The sequence below is a fragment of the Haliotis asinina genome, chromosome 3 (genome assembly GCF_037392515.1).
Source record: "Haliotis asinina isolate JCU_RB_2024 chromosome 3, JCU_Hal_asi_v2, whole genome shotgun sequence".
NCBI classification, from domain to species: Eukaryota; Metazoa; Mollusca; class Gastropoda; order Lepetellida; family Haliotidae; genus Haliotis; species Haliotis asinina.
In genome coordinates this window covers 5,608,925-5,629,098 of record NC_090282.1, presented here as the reverse complement: position 1 = coordinate 5,629,098, position 20,174 = coordinate 5,608,925, and the positions used below count along the sequence as shown (strand labels likewise).

Here is a 20,174-nt window from a genome sequence, read left to right as displayed (position 1 = left end):
CCTAGCTGTCCACTACCTGTTGCTGCTAATGTTGATCTGTTGTCTACACAACATACTATCAGTTCCTAGCTGTCCACTACCTGTTGTTGCTAATGTTGATCTGTTGTCTACACAACATACTATCAGTTCCTAGCTGTCCACTACCTGTTGTTGCTAATGTTGATCTGTTGTCTACACAGCATACTATCAGTTCCTAGCTGTCCACTACCTGTTGTTGCTAATGTTGATCAGTTGTCTACACAACATACTATCAGTTCCTAGCTGTTCACTACCTGTTGTTGCTCATGTTGATCTGTTGTCTACACAGCATGCTATGCATATACAGCTTTCATCAGCTGGCATCTTGTCTGGATGTATGAGGGTGTCAGGAAATATTGCACTTTTGTCGGAAATAATGTACAGAGCTGACTGGAATATTTACACAGTTTAGCCATTTTGGTGAGTAAGACAGGTCGTCCAGCATACCATCTACAAATAACAACAAGGTGTAGTAACAGCTGACGGAGTTGATAAGTAACACTCTTTATTACGAGCAGTAACAGGTCACCCGATTATTGGGTCACTGCCACTAGCTCGATAGAAAACTGGAGGAGAGCTATGCTCAAAACTTGGAATAAGTGCATAGGCATGGCCACTTGATGTCTTGAAATTGAAATTGAAATTGAGAACGGGAGCCGGTTTGTCCCAGGTGGCTCGGAAAGTGTCCCCACCACGTGACGTAAGCACCCAGCTGGCGATACCATAGGTAGCCTTCAACTCTTGGGACGCACTGTCGTAGTGGATGATGATGTTCCCGTAGGCCTCGTGTTTGAACGTTCCGATGTACGCCTGGAGGGCTAGGTTAGCCTGGGGATACAATTTATATATAAAACTCCTGCCAAAGATAACATAAATATATTTGTTGTTCCCTTTCATTACATCAAATACATAATTTATATATTCGGACCACATTTCAGTAAAGGTATCTTCGGTAAGTTAGTGCTGTTAGAAGGCAGTATCACTAAATTGCTACATTCCCCTTATTAGGTGCTTGTATACCAAGAGACTTTTTACATTCATGTATCTCCAAATTTGTATCTCCACAGAGTTAGACTGAACAAGGATAACATGAAGATATGGAAGACGCCGAAGATAAGATGCTGATTTTGCGAATGTGGCAATGCCATTTAACAATATTTCCCTACCAATAAAACGTCACAGAGTTTTTAAAAGCATTTTTTTCACATTTGCTACATTCAGTCACGCGTTGTTTTCTCCCTGTTCCCATGTTGTATTGTGAACTCACAGTGTGAGATATGGCACGCTTCCTCCTTGCCAACCTTCTCCCATAGCCCTTACGGGTTCTAGAACGTCTCCGTGTGCTGGGTGTGCCCAAGGGGTCGGGGAAGGAGCAGATAGTGGTGGTATTGAGCCAGGGCGCCTCCCCCAAGTATACGTCCATCAGGTAGGCGCTGAGTGACCCCCGGAACCAGTAGTTGGGGTCTGTGCCCGTCATCGTCACGAACACACCCAGGTTCTTGTCAGGGATGAGAGTCAGGAAACTCCGGTATCCGAATGTGCTGCCTGAATGTTGTACCATTGGTAGTCCTGCAACACGGTGACAGGCATTCAACAGTGACATGTCCTAGATACAGATTCGATGTGATAATGGTCCTTGTGCGTAAACAAGCAGGAGAAATGATTCGGCCCACCCTTAGATGGTGTTGGTTGCTAGCCATCATCAGTCGTCGATCGTACGCAAGCATGTCATGTCTGCAACTTTCAGCTACCCCCTCCTGCATGAAGGTAAATCCACAGATAACCCACCTCTGTAATATCCACTCTTCCAGCCGAGGCCGTAACCGTCGTTGCTCATTGTGACTGGTGTCTTGGGTCTGCTGAAGTAGGTGTTGATGGAGCCACCGGAAATAGCGTTCCTGGGTTTGTATGTTTCCTTCAGCAGGTCTTCCGCCACCACTTGATTGCCCTCGCGATTTTTCCCGCCGCTGAGATGGAACAGCATCCACTTAGCCATGTCGTCTGCGCTGCTGACCACCGACCCAGAACCACCCAGCATTGCCCAGTGACTGTTTGAGAATGAGATAAGACTATCTTTAAAACAAATCTTGGAAAACATGTTTAGATCACAGAACCATTTAAACAGTGTATATTTCCACTGATATCTGACAGTGACTTTCAAGGCTGGCTTGTCACTTCCAAAGGCATAGTATCGGATCTGAACATTTGTTTATTGGGAGTACTTTACTTGCCGCTACCATTGTTTTATCTACTTCCGGTCGTCGTATATATATGAGTCTAACCCTAACCCTAATCTTGAGCGTCCTTCCCATCATGCGCAGAAAACTCGTTTAGTGGTACCGGTAAACATCCGGTTCACTGTGTGAAATCTCTTCTTGCCTTTAGGCGTGATTATGATGGACTACTACTCATATAATTCTCCTAAACTTCAACTGATACCTACTATGGACTGTCCCCAACATACCGGATAAATTGAGGTGATGCCACAACAAGCTTGCTACTCTGTTCATAATAAGGCGTTGCCATGTTTGGTGCACTGTAGTCCACTCGGGTTCCAAATGTGCTGGAGTCCATGCGTAAGGGCTTGAATATGATGTCGGTCATACTGTCCTCCCAAGCCTTCTTTGTGAGGAACTCTGTAATGTGGGTCAGCAGTCCGTACATGAGGTCGCTGTAGTAGAAGCTGTCTCTGAAGCCGCCCACACTGGGGAGGTACTTCACCCGGCTGTCACAGAACGCACGCAGGAGTATATGTATATTTGTCGTCGAAAGGGAACTTTGAATTAAGATAATTCGAGGTATAGAAATATATAATATACGATTTCACCCCAGTTATAAGACGACCGTCTGAATCCTTGCTCGCGTTGTCATCGTTACATGTCCTTTCATTTATGATGAATAATTTGGACACTGCGTTGATCCCGATCGACTGCAAAACCGTGAGATAATAATTGTAATACATGAAGATGGTGATATAACTTGCAAAATAGTTCTGTGATATTTAGTATATATATACATATAATACGGGATGCTGGAAGTATATATATATACACCTGGAAATTAATCAAGCAACACCCCAATTTTTTCTATTGGAGCAACTTTGAAGTGTTCTGACAATCAAAATATGCCGGGTTGATATAGTTTGACACTTTTTTATTCAACAGACGATCTCTGACAAACAACTTAAAGGGAAAAAGTATCAAGACTTTGCTTTATTGCAACGAAATCCAAATTCTTAAAACTGTCTTAAATTCATGAAAAAATGGACACAATTTACTATTCATCCACAGACGTTGTTGTCAGGTGTATTAACACAAATGTCACATGGAAAGAAAGAACAGTCATCTGAGAGTCTGCACACCGACTTTCATCAATATCTAGTGTGTCCTCCCTGCGCACGCACCACCGATTCCAGACGCCTCCTCATTCCTTGGATGAGTCTCCGGATCTGATTCTGGGGGATCCTGTTCCACTCCTCATGCAGGGCAGCCGTCAATTCGTTGAGATTATGGACTGGTGGGTCTCTCTGCCTCACACGACGGCCAATAAAGTCCCACAAATGTTCAATGGGGTTGAGGTCAGGGCTCATGGCAGGCCATGGAATTCTGTCAATTGCATTTTGCCGCAAAAAATCATTTACAGCATGCGCCCTGTGAGGTCTAGCATTGTCGTCCATAAATATGGGTCTCGTTGCCAGAGGATGGTTCTCAAAATGAGGTACCACAACCCTGTCAAGAACCTCCTGTTGGTAACGAACACCGTTAAGGTTGCCACGGATGGTAATGATATCCAACTTGCAGTTCATGGAAATGCACCCCCATACCATAACGGAACCTCCCCCAAAGGCCACAGTCTCCTGGATGTTCCGTGGAGCCATTGCTGTGTTCCTCTGCCTCCAGACCCGAGTACGACCGTCCACCATGTGCAGCAAGAACCGGCTCTCATCTGAGAAATGGACCTTCCTCCAAGAGGCAATGTTCCAGTGCAAACGGTCATTACACCAGGCCAGTCGGGCTGCCTTATGGGCTGGAGACAGTCTGGGTCGCTTGATTGGCCTCCTTGCCCGGTATCCTGCAGCTTTCAGACGATTCCGAACAGTCCTGTTCGAGATGGGTCTCCCTGGAAGCCACTCCTGTCTCAACCGAGAGCTCGAGTCGAAGGACCTGCGCCGTACAAGTCTCAGTAAAGCTCTGTCCTCCCGGACTGTGGTCTTCCTGGGTCTTCCTGGTCTAGGCAGGTCTTTAACTTCATTAGTGGCCCGGTATTTTTTCAAAAGTTTTGAAATTATGGAATGATGTCGTCCGATTTGAGTCCCGATTTGTCTTAGAGACATACCAGCATTCCTCATGCCGATTATTTGCCAACGAGTGGCCTCTGATAATTTCCTACGTGCCATGACATTGAAATGAATGAAAAACCGAATGCAATCGACAACCTGCGCTTGTAAACACCCCAGGGAAAAAGTGCATTTTTCGAAAGTTGAGGTTAAAGCAATGCACGTGCGCTGTGCAAGCTTCACGCGCGTCATATCAACCCATGAAAAGCTCATGCTGTATGTCAATACATCAAAATTGAATAATCAATCATCAAAATTACTTCGTTAAACTTTGTTAAGTTTTTATGTGTCTTTGAATTTGGTGTTGCTTAATTAATTTCCATATGTATATATACAGAGAGAGGGAGAGGTAGATAGATAGATAGATAGATAGATAGATTTACCACATTGTCATCACTACCTACGTTCCCTTTTCTGGAATATTACGTTTATGAACAAAACTATGTTATGACCGAGGCATTTCCGAAATTTTCCCTTGTAGTAACCAACAGGATCTCCGAGCTTACACGCCGATATGACATCAGAGGTAACATTCTATTCCACGCGGTAAACGCGGTACCTGTCACCGGATTGTCTGCTCATGATCAGTATTCGTTATCGCCCGAAAGTCCAGTACAAAGTAATTTATCACTTGGTTGTCTTGTACAGATAGCATTACAGCGTTCGGCAACAAACTCTCTCCCTTTCCAGCAAATTGTACAAATTACCGGAGGTATTCTCCTAATGGAGCAGACCATGATGTTCTTTCCGTAATATACCTGTGGAATATATATCTGTCTAGACCAGATTGATGTACCTGAGGAGGTTCTCCCGAGTCAGGGTGTCGTCCAGCCGGATATAGTTGTTCCTAGGGATGCCCATCCTGTGCGCCATCAGATCCTCCACTGTGGCGTACACAGACAGCAAGGTGTTGTTGAACTTGTACCGACCCAGGATCTTGTACACATTCGTGTTGATTGAGAAACTAGAGATACAGGCATTGCATTCAAATCAGCATCAAACACAAAACAACACCCGATGGCCTGACTAACTCTCTAGCAGCAGCAGCTTGCCGTTCATCCTGAAGGCACACCGAATGACTGTTTTGGTCGAAGCAACGAAATCTGTAATCGTTATCATCGTTACATGTCCTTTCATTTATGATGAATAATTTGGACACTCCGTTGATCCCGATCGACTGCAAAACCGTAAGATAATAATTGTAATGAAAGAAGACGGTGATATAAGTTGTAAAATAGTTCCGTGATATTTAGTATATATATAATACGGGATGGTGGGAGTAGTCCAGTGGATAATGCGTTCGCTTGTCACTTGGCTTCGATTCTCCACATGTGAGTACAATGTGTAAAGCCCTTTCTGGTGTCCCCCGCCTGGCATAAATTTACTCGAAATTTACTCACTCGCACGTGTACAAAATACAGCAGATACTGCCAGATAGTGGGTGATATGGATATTGATACAAATGTATCAGGATTAATGTGAAAATTACTTTGGTATTTTGGTGTCAAAGTCTGGAGTGTTGACTGTTGGGTTTGAGGCATGATACAACGGAAACTCAACGTGTACCACTCTCTGTCAGCATGTTAATCAACCATGACCCATATTCCAATACTTACCTACTTTGATCACGTAATACTTTGCTGAGCAGCGTCGTCGTGAAGGCTTTGGACAACGATGCTATTTGAAACATCGTTGTGTTGGTGACGGGTGTTTTGGCAAAAGCGTCGCTGTAGCCGTACCCCCGCGACATGACGACGTGGCCATCTTTCACCACTGCCACAGCTAGCCCAGGCGTCTGGTGACATTTCAGCCCCGCATTGATGACAGCGTCCACTGCTACATCATCCACGACGGCGTATACTACCCCCCACAGCGCCGTTACCCACAGAATGAACAAGTGTGAACTCCTTAACGTCATGTTTGATTCGAGTCCAAGATAAGGATTTGCAAACACGCAAATGATAGCCTATTTCTGTGCCAAGCTGAGTCAAGAGTACTGTGGTTTTGTTTGTTGTTGAACACTGCACTCTTGCAACTGTATGATGGCTGTCTGTAAATATTTTAACCTGGACAACATCAGTGTTTGGTATTATGATCAACGCTGTCGACGTCAGGGACGATGCCACGAAATAAACCGATGACCACAGCCTGACCACCCATCCATTAAGCATAAAGCTCATTGGACAGTTATAACCATTAACCATACCGGAAGGATGCGATTAGGTACGAAGATACATACATGGGCAAGCGCCCATTCATTTGACATCTCGGCACAAATACATGCAAAGGCTAGTCAGTTGTGTGCCAAAACCAAATGACAGGAACACATGGTATATGTGTCTGTATAGGGAGATGCAGCAGGTATAACGTTTGGTCAGTGATGTTTTGAAAGAGTTGTGTGATTCCCTGTGGAAACATGGTTGTCTCTGCTCTCATCTCTGCCTCTGCAATAAACCACATGTCGCAATGTTCTGCAGGGTCTAAGAGTTCAGCGTGTCGTTATACAAAGTGATCTTAGGGCTAAGGTGACCGTAACTCCCATACCCTAACATAGACTTAAGGTAGTCATACTGTTAAGGGTGTTTTGTACAACAGCACCCAGATATGGTGCTAGCAAGCCTTTAAATATAGCAAAAGTCGACCGATTTTACAGTTTTGGCGTCCATCTAGAATATATCCGACCAAGAGGCCCTTCACATCGACTTGGCTTTGCAGGGACCTCTGTCCACAAGAGTCCCCGACGGGCCCGTTGATAGGCATGGCGGTCTGTCCTTATCTCATGAAGTCAAAGGTCGTGAAATAGTCTTATCGGTTTCTTCGACAAAGATTCGTTTATTACGGGACGTTTTGACAAGGCCTGAGCTTATGGAATGCACGTAAAACAACATTTGCCATTGTGTTTCACATTTCTGTTTTTTTAATAAGGAAGCTCTTCACAATAATCTCACGAAGAGTAATGCACGCCTTGGGAAGGATTCAGGCTTACCGAATGTGGTTGTGCAGATTTAATGGACACAACATCACTGCACGCTGTGACCTATTAGTCTAACACCTGTTTCAAGTATGAGTCATGACAGGATTTGACACGGACACCTGGTGTTAGTTGTGAGACTGATATATACATTGTACAACGTGTTAACATGAAGATATTACCAGAACGGAACAGCCTTATCAATACTCGTGTTCTCCGTTTGAGTAATGACTGGCTTGCCACAGACTTTACACAGGTGTACGGACATGTGAATATGTACTTTTAGTTTGGTGTTGTGTGACATTGTCACTATTGTCACTCGGTCGCCATCCTCATGTGGGGCACATCCGGGATTGGTAATCGTGTCACGTCGATATTTATTGTAGATAATCATCGTGAATAATGATAAACTGAAGATAAAAATACATGTATTCACTTTACTTTTTATTTAGGAATGATATGCCATAAATCCATTTATAATGTAAAAAACATTTTAAAAACCCGTATAAGTAAAGGAATGTGTTATTTGATTCAGTAAAATAAATTTAATCCACTGGATACTTTAGGTGTTCAACCAATAATGGGTCTACCATTGCCGATGCGGAAAAATATCTGTGGCGATGTTTTCTCAAAACTAGGTAAGACTGCATAAACTTCTTCATTCGATGTGAGGAACTGAAAGTCAAAATCTAAAGTTGGTGCTGGGTTGTTCCAGTTTGCCCGAAAGGTGTCGTTGCCGCGTGACGTCAGAACCCAGCTGCCAATACCATATGCAGCCTTCAGTCGATGAGACTCGCTCTCGTAGCGGATGATCATGTTCCCGTAGGCCTCGTTCCTAAATGTTCCGGTGTACGCAGGCAGGGCTAGGTTAGCCTGCTGAAAGCAGATTTGAACCAGGATGAAAACTCAAGGTTAACGCATGTATTTCAGCTGTATTTTTCGTTCAGGTTTAAGGTAGACGTCATGTGTAAGCTATGTTGGAGATACATCACGATAGCCTGTGGTAATGGTTGACAGAATGGTTGTGTAATTCGTGGTTGACAGAATGACCAGTTATCTAATTCACCTTCGACAATGATACACCATCAGTCAGGCCACTGTCCAATCATCAGGTACCCAGCAGTTAGCTCCGGGGTCAAGCTCAAGGTTCCTTTACCCATCTGCCCTGGATTATCCACGGGGGGACTGGGGGGTAAGAGGGAGGAAAGATGGAGGATCAAAGGCTTATCCACTTACATGTCTAGTGACCGTTGTCCGGCGGCGTAGTGGTCTAGATCGCCTCCGTGTGCCCCAGGGGTCGGGGAAGGAGCAGATAGTGGTGGTGTTGATCCAAGGTGTCCTCCCCAGGTACACGTCCATCAGGTAGGCGCTGAGTGACCCCCGGAACCAGTAGTTGGGGTCTGTGCCCGTCATCGTCACGAACACACCCAGGTTCTTGTCAGGGATGAGTGTCAGGAAACTCCGGTATCCGAATGTGCTGCCTGAATGTTGTACCATTGGTAGTCCTGCAACACGGTGACAGGCATTCAGCAGTATTGTTAGTTGTACTCGTCAGGACCTGTTACTGACAAAATAGTTGCAGAATTCAGAATCACACTACATTGAATTGATGACACTAGGGCTCACATCAGTGTTCTTATGATGGATTTGTGTTTTCAGAACTTTTTTGGCTACTCGACAGATCTAGGTATTTTCAAGATATATTATTCCGTCATCTAGCATGTCCCACAAACAGGTGTATTCGAGATTTGAGCATTATAAAGATTAGTATAATCGTAAGACGTCAACTTTCCTGCCATAAACCATCGTACATTCTCAATAAAACTTAATCATCTGATTCTATACGTTTACCAAAGACCTTTCAGTGTCTATTCCCAGTAAGATCAGTGTCGCAACGATACCCTTGAAAAAGTACAAGACTAACTTTGTCTTCGTCATAACTTAAGGCAAACCCTCATAAGTGAGGCTTCCTTTGCTTCTTACAAGAACATATACTTAATAAAGAATAACACTGTTAAAACGGCTGCAAAGAAACTGTATATGGTTTGCACATGCAAATCCTTGATACACCAACCATTTACTAACTCCAAACATTTTAAACTGATTCTATAACAAACCTAAAGTTACAAAATTGTCACAAGTACGAACCACCTGTGAGCTGCGCAACATTAACATTATCAGGTAGGTCGTTGAAAGAGTCGTTAATTATTATATAAAACAAAACAATGGGCTAATGACACCAGCTTGGGGAGGACCTTTATCCACGATGAACCTACCAGAAGGTTCTGTCCCAATAGTACCTGGATAACCTATTAAGAGAGGAACTATTGAATCCATCTAAACGTGTCACCTTTCACTGTACCTATTGTTCCAAGCTTTTGCAGTATAAAATGCAAACCCTATCGACAAATCAGATCAAATGCCTTTCCTATCAAGAATGACAATTAACATATACTCATGATCGCAATCGCTTTCTGATCTTCTGTACTGGTATTTCTTGTCATGTCACCAAATCTTTGGAACAGACCAGATCCAGCACTTATATAAAAGCTTGTTCTAGAGACTGTCTTCGCTTTTTTTGTGCGATTTCCTAGTTTGTTACAAGGGCGCAGTGGCAACTAAAGGAACAGTGCGGAAAGCAGATGCACGTGGTGTCATGAGAGATGTGATTTGATGATCTTATTTGGCTTGGTTACGTTCAGGTGGAAGTATTTGTCTATCGCAAATTTAATGTTATTAGTTGCCAAGATTGTTTTCGTTAACTTATGTTGTATGTGATGTTAAAGGATAGTGAGTGAGTTTACGCCGCACTCAGCAATATACCAGCTATGCATATAAGGCAGCGGTCTGTAAATAACTAAGGCTAACCAGACAATCCAGTGATCAACAGCATGCGCATCGATCGACACAAATGGTATACGAACCAGCGAACCTGACCACCGTCATTCGCCTCTGACAAGCAAGGGTTACAGAAGATCAATTATAACCCGGATCATCACGGGTCTGAAAGGTAAGTAAACCCACCTCTGTAATATCCACTCTTCCAGCCGAGGCCGTAACCGTCGTTGCTCATTGTCACCGGCGTTTTGGGTTTGCTGAAATAAGTGTTGATGGTGTTGGTGGAGAGAGTGTTTCTGGGTTTGTATGTTTCCTTCAACAGGTCTTCCGCCACCACTTGACGGCCCTCACGATTTTTCCCGCCTCTGAGATGGAACAGCATCCACTTAGCCATGTCGTCTGCGCTGCTGACCACCGACCCAGAACCACCCAGCATTGCCCAGTGACTGTTGGATGTTTTACAACAGCTTAGTAACACGAAAACATATAGCAATAAGTACATTCTTAAAGATACTTTCAGATTATGTAGTGCCACAGTACGTGAAATGTATGTTTGAGTGTTTACTTTGTGAAATGGGTCGCAGGATCTTCGGCCTGACGAACCAATTGTCAAGCCCCTAAGCAGCCTTTTCTGTTAAACTTCGGTTTGACAATAAACAGTAAAACCCATGTCACTTAACCTGTCCCAAACTTTCTGATTGTTTTCTTACACCGAAGTCCTCATTATTGGAGCCCAATATTTTTAGATAATAACATGAGTTGTGTTGTGAAATCTTGACTCATCAGTGGACAAAACACTATCACAATCTTGTCTCTCGGTAAGACATGTCTGTCGGTGAGGTTGGTGGAAAATCGGCCATCGGGGCAGGGTGATGCGCTCTCTCAGTCGGTTCCGCATGGTCCTGGACCTGATTGGACATAAGCTAGGAACGGTCCGTGCAGTCATACTGGCGGTCTGGAATCGATTCTTTAGATGGGTCAGCCGAATGTGGTTGCCTTTCTGACATGGCGTCGTCCACGGTGTGTCCGTGGCAAGTCTCTCATGTTCCCACTACGTTGAAACGTCTCCATTGGGATGAACTCGATGTCGTGTTTCTGAATTTCTGTAAGCCGAGTTGTGACGTACACGCAGTTTAGGTTGACACTAACGTGTTTCCACTACATTCAGAGACTAGAGGGTAATCAGTCTTTCTTCAGTTTCAAAATCAGGTTATGAATTTCAGGCGTTCAAATTCATCAAATGCGATACGCGACAGAGTATGCATTGAGTTTTGCTACTTGTCCATTTGGTGTTATTTGGCACACCTTTTCCCTTGGTGTGGGTATGATCATAAAGAGATTTAGAAAATGAACGCCCCCTTCACAAAGTCCAAAGTGAAAACACGCAAAGTTTTTTACATGATGTGCCCGAGAAATAGCCCGAGTAAAGGGAAACGGGTCAGTGTACTATAAATTTCAGAAACATTTAAGATTAATTGAATGGGTTTTTTTTAAACATGTGGCGTCTGTCGCGGTAGTAGAAGCAAGATTCAATATACACGTTGGGATAAGACAGAACATTGTTCCTAACGTTTCAGCGTCAGTTATCAGCAATTAACGATCACATTATTAACAGACAAACGTAGATGAAAGAGGTCGATCAAGGGGAAATAACTGAGGCATAAGAGCGTTTCACCAGACCTATTGTGGTCAAAGTGCCTCCCAGTAGGAAATGAGCATCACAGCGCTAACCATGTTAGACTGAGTAGACTATTCGTAATCCACCACGGAACCGCCGTGCAGTCCCACGCTTCACGGTTAATGCTGACATTACATCTTACATACTGCAAGACCTCGTTGGGGTCAATAGTGGCAGTGGTGGTGCTCGTTGAGTAACTTAAACGTTGTATTTTCTCATGAATCAAGGTTCACTATGGTGGTAGGTGACGCCAATAAGGGTTTTCATGCCGTTAACGTCACACAGATCAGTGTGCAGTGTGGCTCAGCAATTGTTTGTGGTGGAATAAATGTGGCAGTGGCAGAGCACCCGTACATGTTATTCACTAACGTATCACCTGGGAGGATTGCTGTGACAACATCCTCGAAGCGCGATTGTGATGTCATTTACGCGCCGACATGGGCGTCGTTTTGTGTTTCTGAATGAGAAAGTAAGAGCACACAGGACTTGGTACTTTCTACCTCACACAAGCGCACAAAACCATTTTACCATAGCCCCTCACCCAATGAACTTGGTGTTGTCCTGCATGATGAGTAATTTGACACAGGAAGTTTTGGGGTATACCTCGTCGAATCCTGGATTGCCTTGAGAATAGAGGTTGACAGTCCATGGTAAATGTCGTAATGGACACTAGGGTGCTTTGGCCCGTCATTTAACAAAATGTATGTTCAATGACTAAACTGTCATACTAGTTAGCTCATACATCACTAGTTCTGACCCCTGTCCTATTTCAAATACCAAACTTTTGTCGGTAGTATATAACCGACTGCTTGATTGACTGACTGCCTTGGTGAGAGAGGTTGGCTTATGTAAGCTTTGAACGCGAGAAGGACACTCCGATTGATACAACGGTTTCATGTATTCTACTTTAGAGAACTCAGTGGTATTGTACTGACAAACCAAGGTACAAGATCTCAAGGCTCCGAACCCACGATCATATGCATGGCTCGGCATCAGCACCCACATGCAACTGTCTACCTACCGTAAAAACTGGGGTGATGCCTCTACAGTCTGTCCATTTTCAGTGACGTATGGTGTCGCTACATTTGGCGATGAAAAATCCACTCTGGTACCAAATGTGGATGTGTCCATTCTTAGGGGTGTAAAGATATGTTCAATGATGTTATCTTCCCAGACGTTGCCGGTGACGGCCTCCGTGATGCGGGTCAGCAGCCCGTACATCAAGTCGTTGTAGGCAAAGCTGTCCCGGAATCCGCCGACATTTTTCAGATACTTGACACGACTTGGCAGACAAAGAAAGTAAGAAATGTTTACTCCTCACATGAAAATACGTGGACAAAACCTTCTGCAATAAACCGTACCTACCACCACACTACCTACATCCTTTGTCAGATATCTTACTACGATTCAAGATGTTTCCGAGAAATATCTGACAAATCATTCATAAGAGGTCATTTCAGGTAAACGTTCAGGCAGTCAGGGTGAAATCAGGGCACGATTGATGTTTCTCCAAGACAAACGGTTCAACGGCAGTTACAAATAGATAATAGTATATAGAATAACCACGTTACTATCCAGCCGTTTTGCTGGGCGCAGAGGCATCTACATCAAAAGGGTGTCCTCTTGTGGAAACATTAGGAACTTCCTGTAAGGCCAGTTTTCAAATCGAGGACCTTATAAAAGAACGCGAACTGTAGTGGTCATTAAAACTTCTGACCGACCTATCAGAATCGAGTATTTGATTGAGATATATTCGGAATCCCCTTATAGTAATACTACAGCAGTATCACTATACACGAAGTGTGTTACTAAACGCTTGCTGGATCTCACCCAGGGTGGCGAGTATGACTTTAACCACTTGAATTAGTGATAGGTGCGTCAGTGTTAGAAACAATTAATCAAACAGGAAATGCACGCGTCCACTCCGCGTCTCACCTGAGGAGGTTCTCCCGAGTCAGGGTGTCGTCCAGCCGGATATAGTTGTTCCTAGGGATGCCCATCCTGTGCGCCATCAGATCCTCCACTGTGGCGTACACCGACCGCAAGGTGTTGTTGAACTTGTACCGACCCAGGATCTTGTACACATTCGTGTTGATGGAAAATCTGCACATCGCATAAAAAACTGTCAACGGCTGCTGGACTTTGGAGTGAAGAGTGGGTGAGTTTAATTTTACGCCACTTTTGGCAATATTCCAGCAATATCAGGGCGGGGACAACAGAAACACACTGTACCCATGCATTAGAGACCCTCTAACAACATTGAACATATATGATTATCAATGGAAAGATGTAAAGTTAATATTATTTAATATTATAATAAAGCAAGGAGCCTAGAAACTTTCTCATTTTGTGAAACTGTGGGTAGTCAGTTATCATTTCTGATGGCTTGTAGTGACGACATGGTCTTGAACAGCACCTGCAGCTTTAGAAACGTCCTTCGCTGGCACACCATTGGTGTTAACCAAAACATAGAACGGTGGCTGCCTTACGTTTATCCAGGTGTCTACGGGTGGTTTTGCAAATGCTAGTAACATGTACTGGTTTGGTTCGGGTTCAGGTATCCTGGATGTGGAATGTGTCGTTTGTAACCTATCTACATGTGATGTTTATGTAGTTCAGTAGCTGATTGCATTGTTAACATGATCTTTTATTAACTGTAAATTATTAACCCATCATCCAGTGACAGATGGTTAGCTGTGTGTGTGTCACGCAAGCGGATTCCCCAGCATGCCGCAATGCCGATAGCGACGTTAAAACAGTGTCGTCACCTTTTGAGCTTCACTAAACTAACACCCCTTATTCCTTTGTGAACATTTATGTGACGCAACTCGTGTCACATGTCATACTTCGGTGGACTTTTTATGAGGGCAAAACCCCCGGTGGACAAAAGCCCCCTGGGACAAAAACAATAGGACAAAAAAAAATGAGGACCTGTGGCCCAAACCCTAAAACATAAGGTGCAATTAATGTCGCCAGCCATTTGTTCCAAATCCAACACATATTGTGCCCAGAATGTTTTTTTGAACCGAAGTGAGGGAAGTGCGTTGCCAAACTTTACTCGCTTCGCTCGCATATAAGAAGACTGGTCATATTCTCTACGCTGCCTGCGCAACGCTATTTTTGCGCTACAGTTTGCCTGTGACTCAAGTCAGTGAGCCTGACCACCCGTCGAAGTCAGTACTGTATATGGCCTCCACTGGTATCAATTACTGCTCGGCACCGTCTGGGCACAGACTGGATAAGAAGACAAAGTCGCTTTTGCACAATTCTTCCCAACTCTTCCTGCAATGCGATCGCCAGCTGTGGAAGTGTCTGAGGCGCGTTTTGACGTTGACGTGCACGTTACTGTGTTGTTCTATAAACGCAAAATGTCATGTACGTATTTGGTGTCAAATCTTACCGTAATGTGTGCTGCTGAGGTGCGTGCTGGATATCTCACCTCACATTATGACACTTATCTTCACAGAATCTGTCGACCTCTCGAATGCAATTAGGTCCAAATCGGTAATTTCTCCGACGCTGTCTTCGATCTCGCCGGTGAAAAAGAAATCGTGATTCATCACGAAGCAGACTCGCCTCCAATTCATCAGGATCCAGTTCCCTCCACTTTCTAAGGTTGTAGTTCCCTACTGTGCGACTCAACAACTAGCCGATTGCGCCGATGACAGTCACTTAAAGTAGAGAGCAAATTGGCCTTCTTGGTCAAATCCCCACTTCACGCAATTGATTCCTGACAGTTAGGTCGACAATTCTTCTGAAACCAGGGATGCTTTTTGCAGTCTCCACGACTGTGGCAAGACGATGACGAATGAGAGCAACCCGGATGTAGCGGTCCTGGCGCTGCTTTCCCGAAGCAATCTGTACTAAGGGTAACCTTAACTCCCAGTCTTTATCACTGAACTAAGGTTACCTTAGTGACTTACGATCACCTTAGTGCTTTGTGAAAGGAGATGCTGGGTTTATGTGGTACCTTTTGGACAGCCGCTGCTCGGGAGATCGTGGGCAGAACTAGTTTGCAGGGAATGATCCCAGGGGAAAGATAGGGTGCTCTGATGAAGGTTGAAATGTCGGGTAACTGCAGATTGCGATTCCACAGATTCAAGAAGATGGCGATGTTTCGATTTGCGGCACTCGGTAGTGGCATGATGATTTCCTCCTTTCCGACCAATGAATGAGAAAACTAAACACAACCTTTACCGTTTCCATAGCGATCGAAACCCCACACTTTTCCGCTTACTTGCACGTGCATTTTGCTTTGCATGTTTTCTTGGTAAGGTTTTCTTCGAACGCTTCCGAATCAAGGGAAATGGTTAAAATTGCCCCGTTTTGGTGAAGAAGTTGTTTACAAATAACAGAAGCATGACTTTTAGGAAAGAAATTGTGCATTTGGAAATGGTTTTGCTGCAGCTACATGATTCCTATATTTTCCAAATCATGCTTTTCTCTTTTAGGAGAACTTATCTACACAGAAAATGTTTGGCACATTGACTTTATTGATGACAGCTATGATAGCTTATCATAAATGTTAGATGGTTGTTTTGCAAAGTATTGTTTCTTGATGTCAGAGAAGCTTCTGAAATAGCAACACGACACGGATCTTCCCCGACATGTTTCAATTGTTTCTGCAGAGATCCATGTCGTGTTATTATTTCAGAGACTACTTGTGTTGTATATATATCAGTAACAATGGAATGATAGGAAGTACGTTGGTCTCTCTCTCTCTCTCTCTCTCTCTCTCTCTCTCTCTCTCTCTCTCTCTCTCTATATATATATATATATATATATATATATATATATATATATATATATATTCCATTTTACTGATGGATCAAAAGGTGGAAGAAAAGCGTCCATTGCCATTGTCATCGGCTACAAAATATCTCTTTCCGATTACCAGACATATTCATATTCAGCTGGGTCCATAACAGCCATGGCATAAATTATACATCAGTCTCGTCATAAACGATTTGTATTATTTTCTGAGTCATTGTTGTGTCTTTAGGACCATACTGCTAGGAAATCATTTATGAATCAAAGGCATTATGTAGTCCATTTGGCTCAAGAATTGCGATCTTAGTCGAAAACAAACAAACATAAATGCTCACTGAAACGATTATTATGGTCAAAACATAAGACAACTAAGGATTTTGCAGAATGTATGTCCTGGAAATACAAAGATATCATTAAAATACTGACACAGTTCACTATTTGTTACGGGAGAGGAGTGCAGAGAGGGGCTTAGCCAGGTGTTGGAGAGGCACGTGCACAAGTGCTGACAAAGTTAACATGTGCTGTGCCATCCCCATCCTTTCTCACACATCTGGCTCTCCCTTTCTTGTCGCTCCTCCCTCGTAACAAATAGTGAACTGTGTCAATATTTCAATATTAGTCTATGAACAACTTTTTTATTTTTAGGACATACCTTCTGTACAAACCTCACGATGCTGCTTGATGACGAGACAAGATACAGGAATATGGTGTTATTCACAATTAATAAAGAACTTAACACCCATAAATCTTGCTTTTCAGATACAAGAATATGTATCGAAACGTCGCATCCGAATAAGGAAGTTGTTCATCCATTCATCCTTATCTGATTCAGCAACTTCTAAACATACCACTGAAAGAAGTAAGATATCCCTCGCTAATCTACTTAGCATCCTTTGTACCGGTTAACGGGCCATGAAAATTTGTTGACAGTTCTCAAATGGAGACCGAGCACCTGCTCAGATGAAATTAGTTAAGCATCCTTAAGTTTCAAATATATTTCACATGATTTGATTGAGCATCGAGAGGAAACAAATGAATCGCAACCCACGGACTTGACTTGAGTTTATCTAATCATTCCAAACGTATAGGTGCCAATCCTATCTCATACATGCCAAACCTGCACAAAACATCCGAAAGCGTAAAACATCATACTTAGAAATAATTTCTGCATCTCCATCAAAATCCAACGCTATTAAAACCGCAAGAAATCCACATGTCGAATCGTGGAAATAACTGCATTCAAAGCCATCGTCGTATGACCATCAGGAAATGAGCTCCCATAAAAGACGTGTTTCTCAACACATCGATTATTATCAATTCACTGTGAAAAGAAGACGAAGAAGCTGTTGTTCGTGTAAGTTTACTTGCATTTAATTTCATGTAGGCAAGGCAACTAGCATGCAACTCACACACACGGACAGTTCGTGGTCATATCTAAATATAATTGCAAGAGCAAAAAAAAACAAAAACAAAAAAAAAACACACAAAACAAAGCAAACAAACAAACAAACAAAACCAAAACGAAATTGGGTGCTTGTGGCGGGTGCATGGAATTATCGAACTGTTATAAACGAAAATGTATTAGGCTTCTGCTTGAAATTCGAAATTCACATATTTACTTCCTGACACACTGCAAAAGGGATCTGTCCTACCTTGTCCGTTCTTTGAGTATTTTACTGAGCAGCGTGGTGGTGAACGCCTTAGACAACGACGCTATTCCAAATAACGTTGAGTTAGTGACGGGCGTTGCTGCGGCGATGTTGCTAACACCAAACCCCTTCGACATGAGGACGTTGCCATTTTTCACCACTGCCACTGCTAACCCAGGCGTCTGGTGACATCCCATGCCAGCGTTTATGACAGCGTCCACCGCCACATCATCCACGACGGCGTAAACTACTCCCCACAGCGTCGTCGTGACGCACAGTGAAAGTAGGGGGTTTGCACGTAGGAACATGATCGCAATATGCAGACCTTCCCACCTTTTATATGCAGGTACAATAGTGAAATGCAGCTGCCCTTCTGGTGGCCTGCTGTTACTGCAGAGTTTAGATAAGCGTAGACATGGTTGAACAGGGTGTAACTATACTACAGAGAACATTAGAATTCCTAAAGTAAGTGGGCTACAATAACAGAACTGTTGTGTACAGACACACTGTGTGGTCCATTCGAGTAGAATAATGAATAGCCCATCATTTGTATATAAATAACAGATAACCTCTGATTATACCATGTGATCTACATTTGTAGAAAGGTATTCTTTGTCAGGGACTGAGCGTACTGCACAGGGGGAGGAAACCACCTGGGTTCGTCACGCGTTGGGTCGTCACGGATTATTTAATGCCGTTGTGACTTTAAATTTTAACTCACTCACTCACTCACTGATGGTGTATATTTCTGTTTGTTCTTAAAGTTTGCAATAGTCTCTGTTATTTTATTCCGTATTACAGCTTACATGTGTCCTGTATTTTGCATGTGAGATGAGACGCAAATAAATAATCTGTGATGTATTGTAAGCGGGGGTCACGACCTAGTGACAAGGATTAAGGGAGTAATGAGATATCCTGTCGTTATGCCAGTCACAGATGAAAAACACCTATCATTACAGTCACATTTTACAGTCACAGTGTATATACGCTGAATAAAAACACCATGAACATAAACATCATACATGTATTTGTATTTCGAAAAGCGCTATTTCCAGCTCCTAATCAGCTATATGTTTTACATCCTTTCGCATTAAGCATTGTGGAGTAGGTTCCTTACAAACCAGACGTCAGGACAAATTTGACAACGGAAGCTGGGTTTATTGCCATGGGCAGCAGGACAGAGTGTGTCAGCTGCCTGCAGCTTCAATGCAAGTGTAATACACAGGTGCCCGCTAGCCAGTTCATGACATCGCGCATGTACTGATCAGGGTATCCTTTGACAAAGCACAAGGTGATGGTAAGTGACAAAGAAACCCACAGTGCAGTGTTAAAGAATGGGGGTTAAAGGTAAACCCTAGTAAGGGTTGCTTCGTGAAAGGGGCCCCAGGCCGACACTGATTAGCTTCAGGGATAAATATGGAGTGAATTGTATTTGATAGGACTTCGCCGTCGCACAGCGGCTGAACCCACGACCATAGCTTTACTATTGTTCAGTGGGCCCAATAATGGACGGACGGTTGTTGCAATTTTGGCCAGGAACTATTCCAGACATGGTACGTTCCTGACCTGGAATGGGGTAAGTGTGCCGCCATTTGCAATATTCCAGCAATGTCATAGGCAAAGAGTGAGTGACTTTAGTTGTACGCCGCACTCAGCAATATTCCAGCTATATGGCGGCGGTCTGTAAATAATCGAGTTTGGACCAGACAATCCAGTGATCAACGGCATGAGCATCGATCTAAGCAACTGGGAATCGACGACATGTGTCAACCAAGTCAGGAGGCTGATTACCCGATCCCGTAAGTCGCCTCTTACGACAAGGATAGTCGCCTTCTGTGGCAAGCATGGGTTCTTAAAGACCTATTCTACCCCGGACCTTCACGGGTCGCAAACACCAGAAGTCGGCTAACTCAT

General features: G+C 43.6%; 1 protein-coding gene across 1 annotated transcript; it reads right to left on the bottom strand.

Annotated features, from left to right (window-relative positions):
* Positions 1-543: 543 nt before the first annotated feature.
* Positions 544-18,659, bottom strand: LOC137277286 (uncharacterized). The gene is made up of 13 exons (XM_067808944.1): positions 18,264-18,659; positions 13,777-13,944; positions 12,863-13,123; positions 10,350-10,609; positions 8,562-8,830; positions 7,916-8,201; positions 7,037-7,125; positions 5,971-6,320; positions 5,151-5,318; positions 2,469-2,743; positions 1,807-2,091; positions 1,286-1,587; positions 544-846 (listed from the first exon to the last, which is right to left on the bottom strand). The coding sequence occupies exons 1-13, from the start codon at positions 18,566-18,568 to the stop codon at positions 544-546; spliced, it is 3,321 nt and encodes a 1,106-aa protein (XP_067665045.1). The 5' UTR covers positions 18,569-18,659.
* Positions 18,660-20,174: the final 1,515 nt, after the last annotated feature.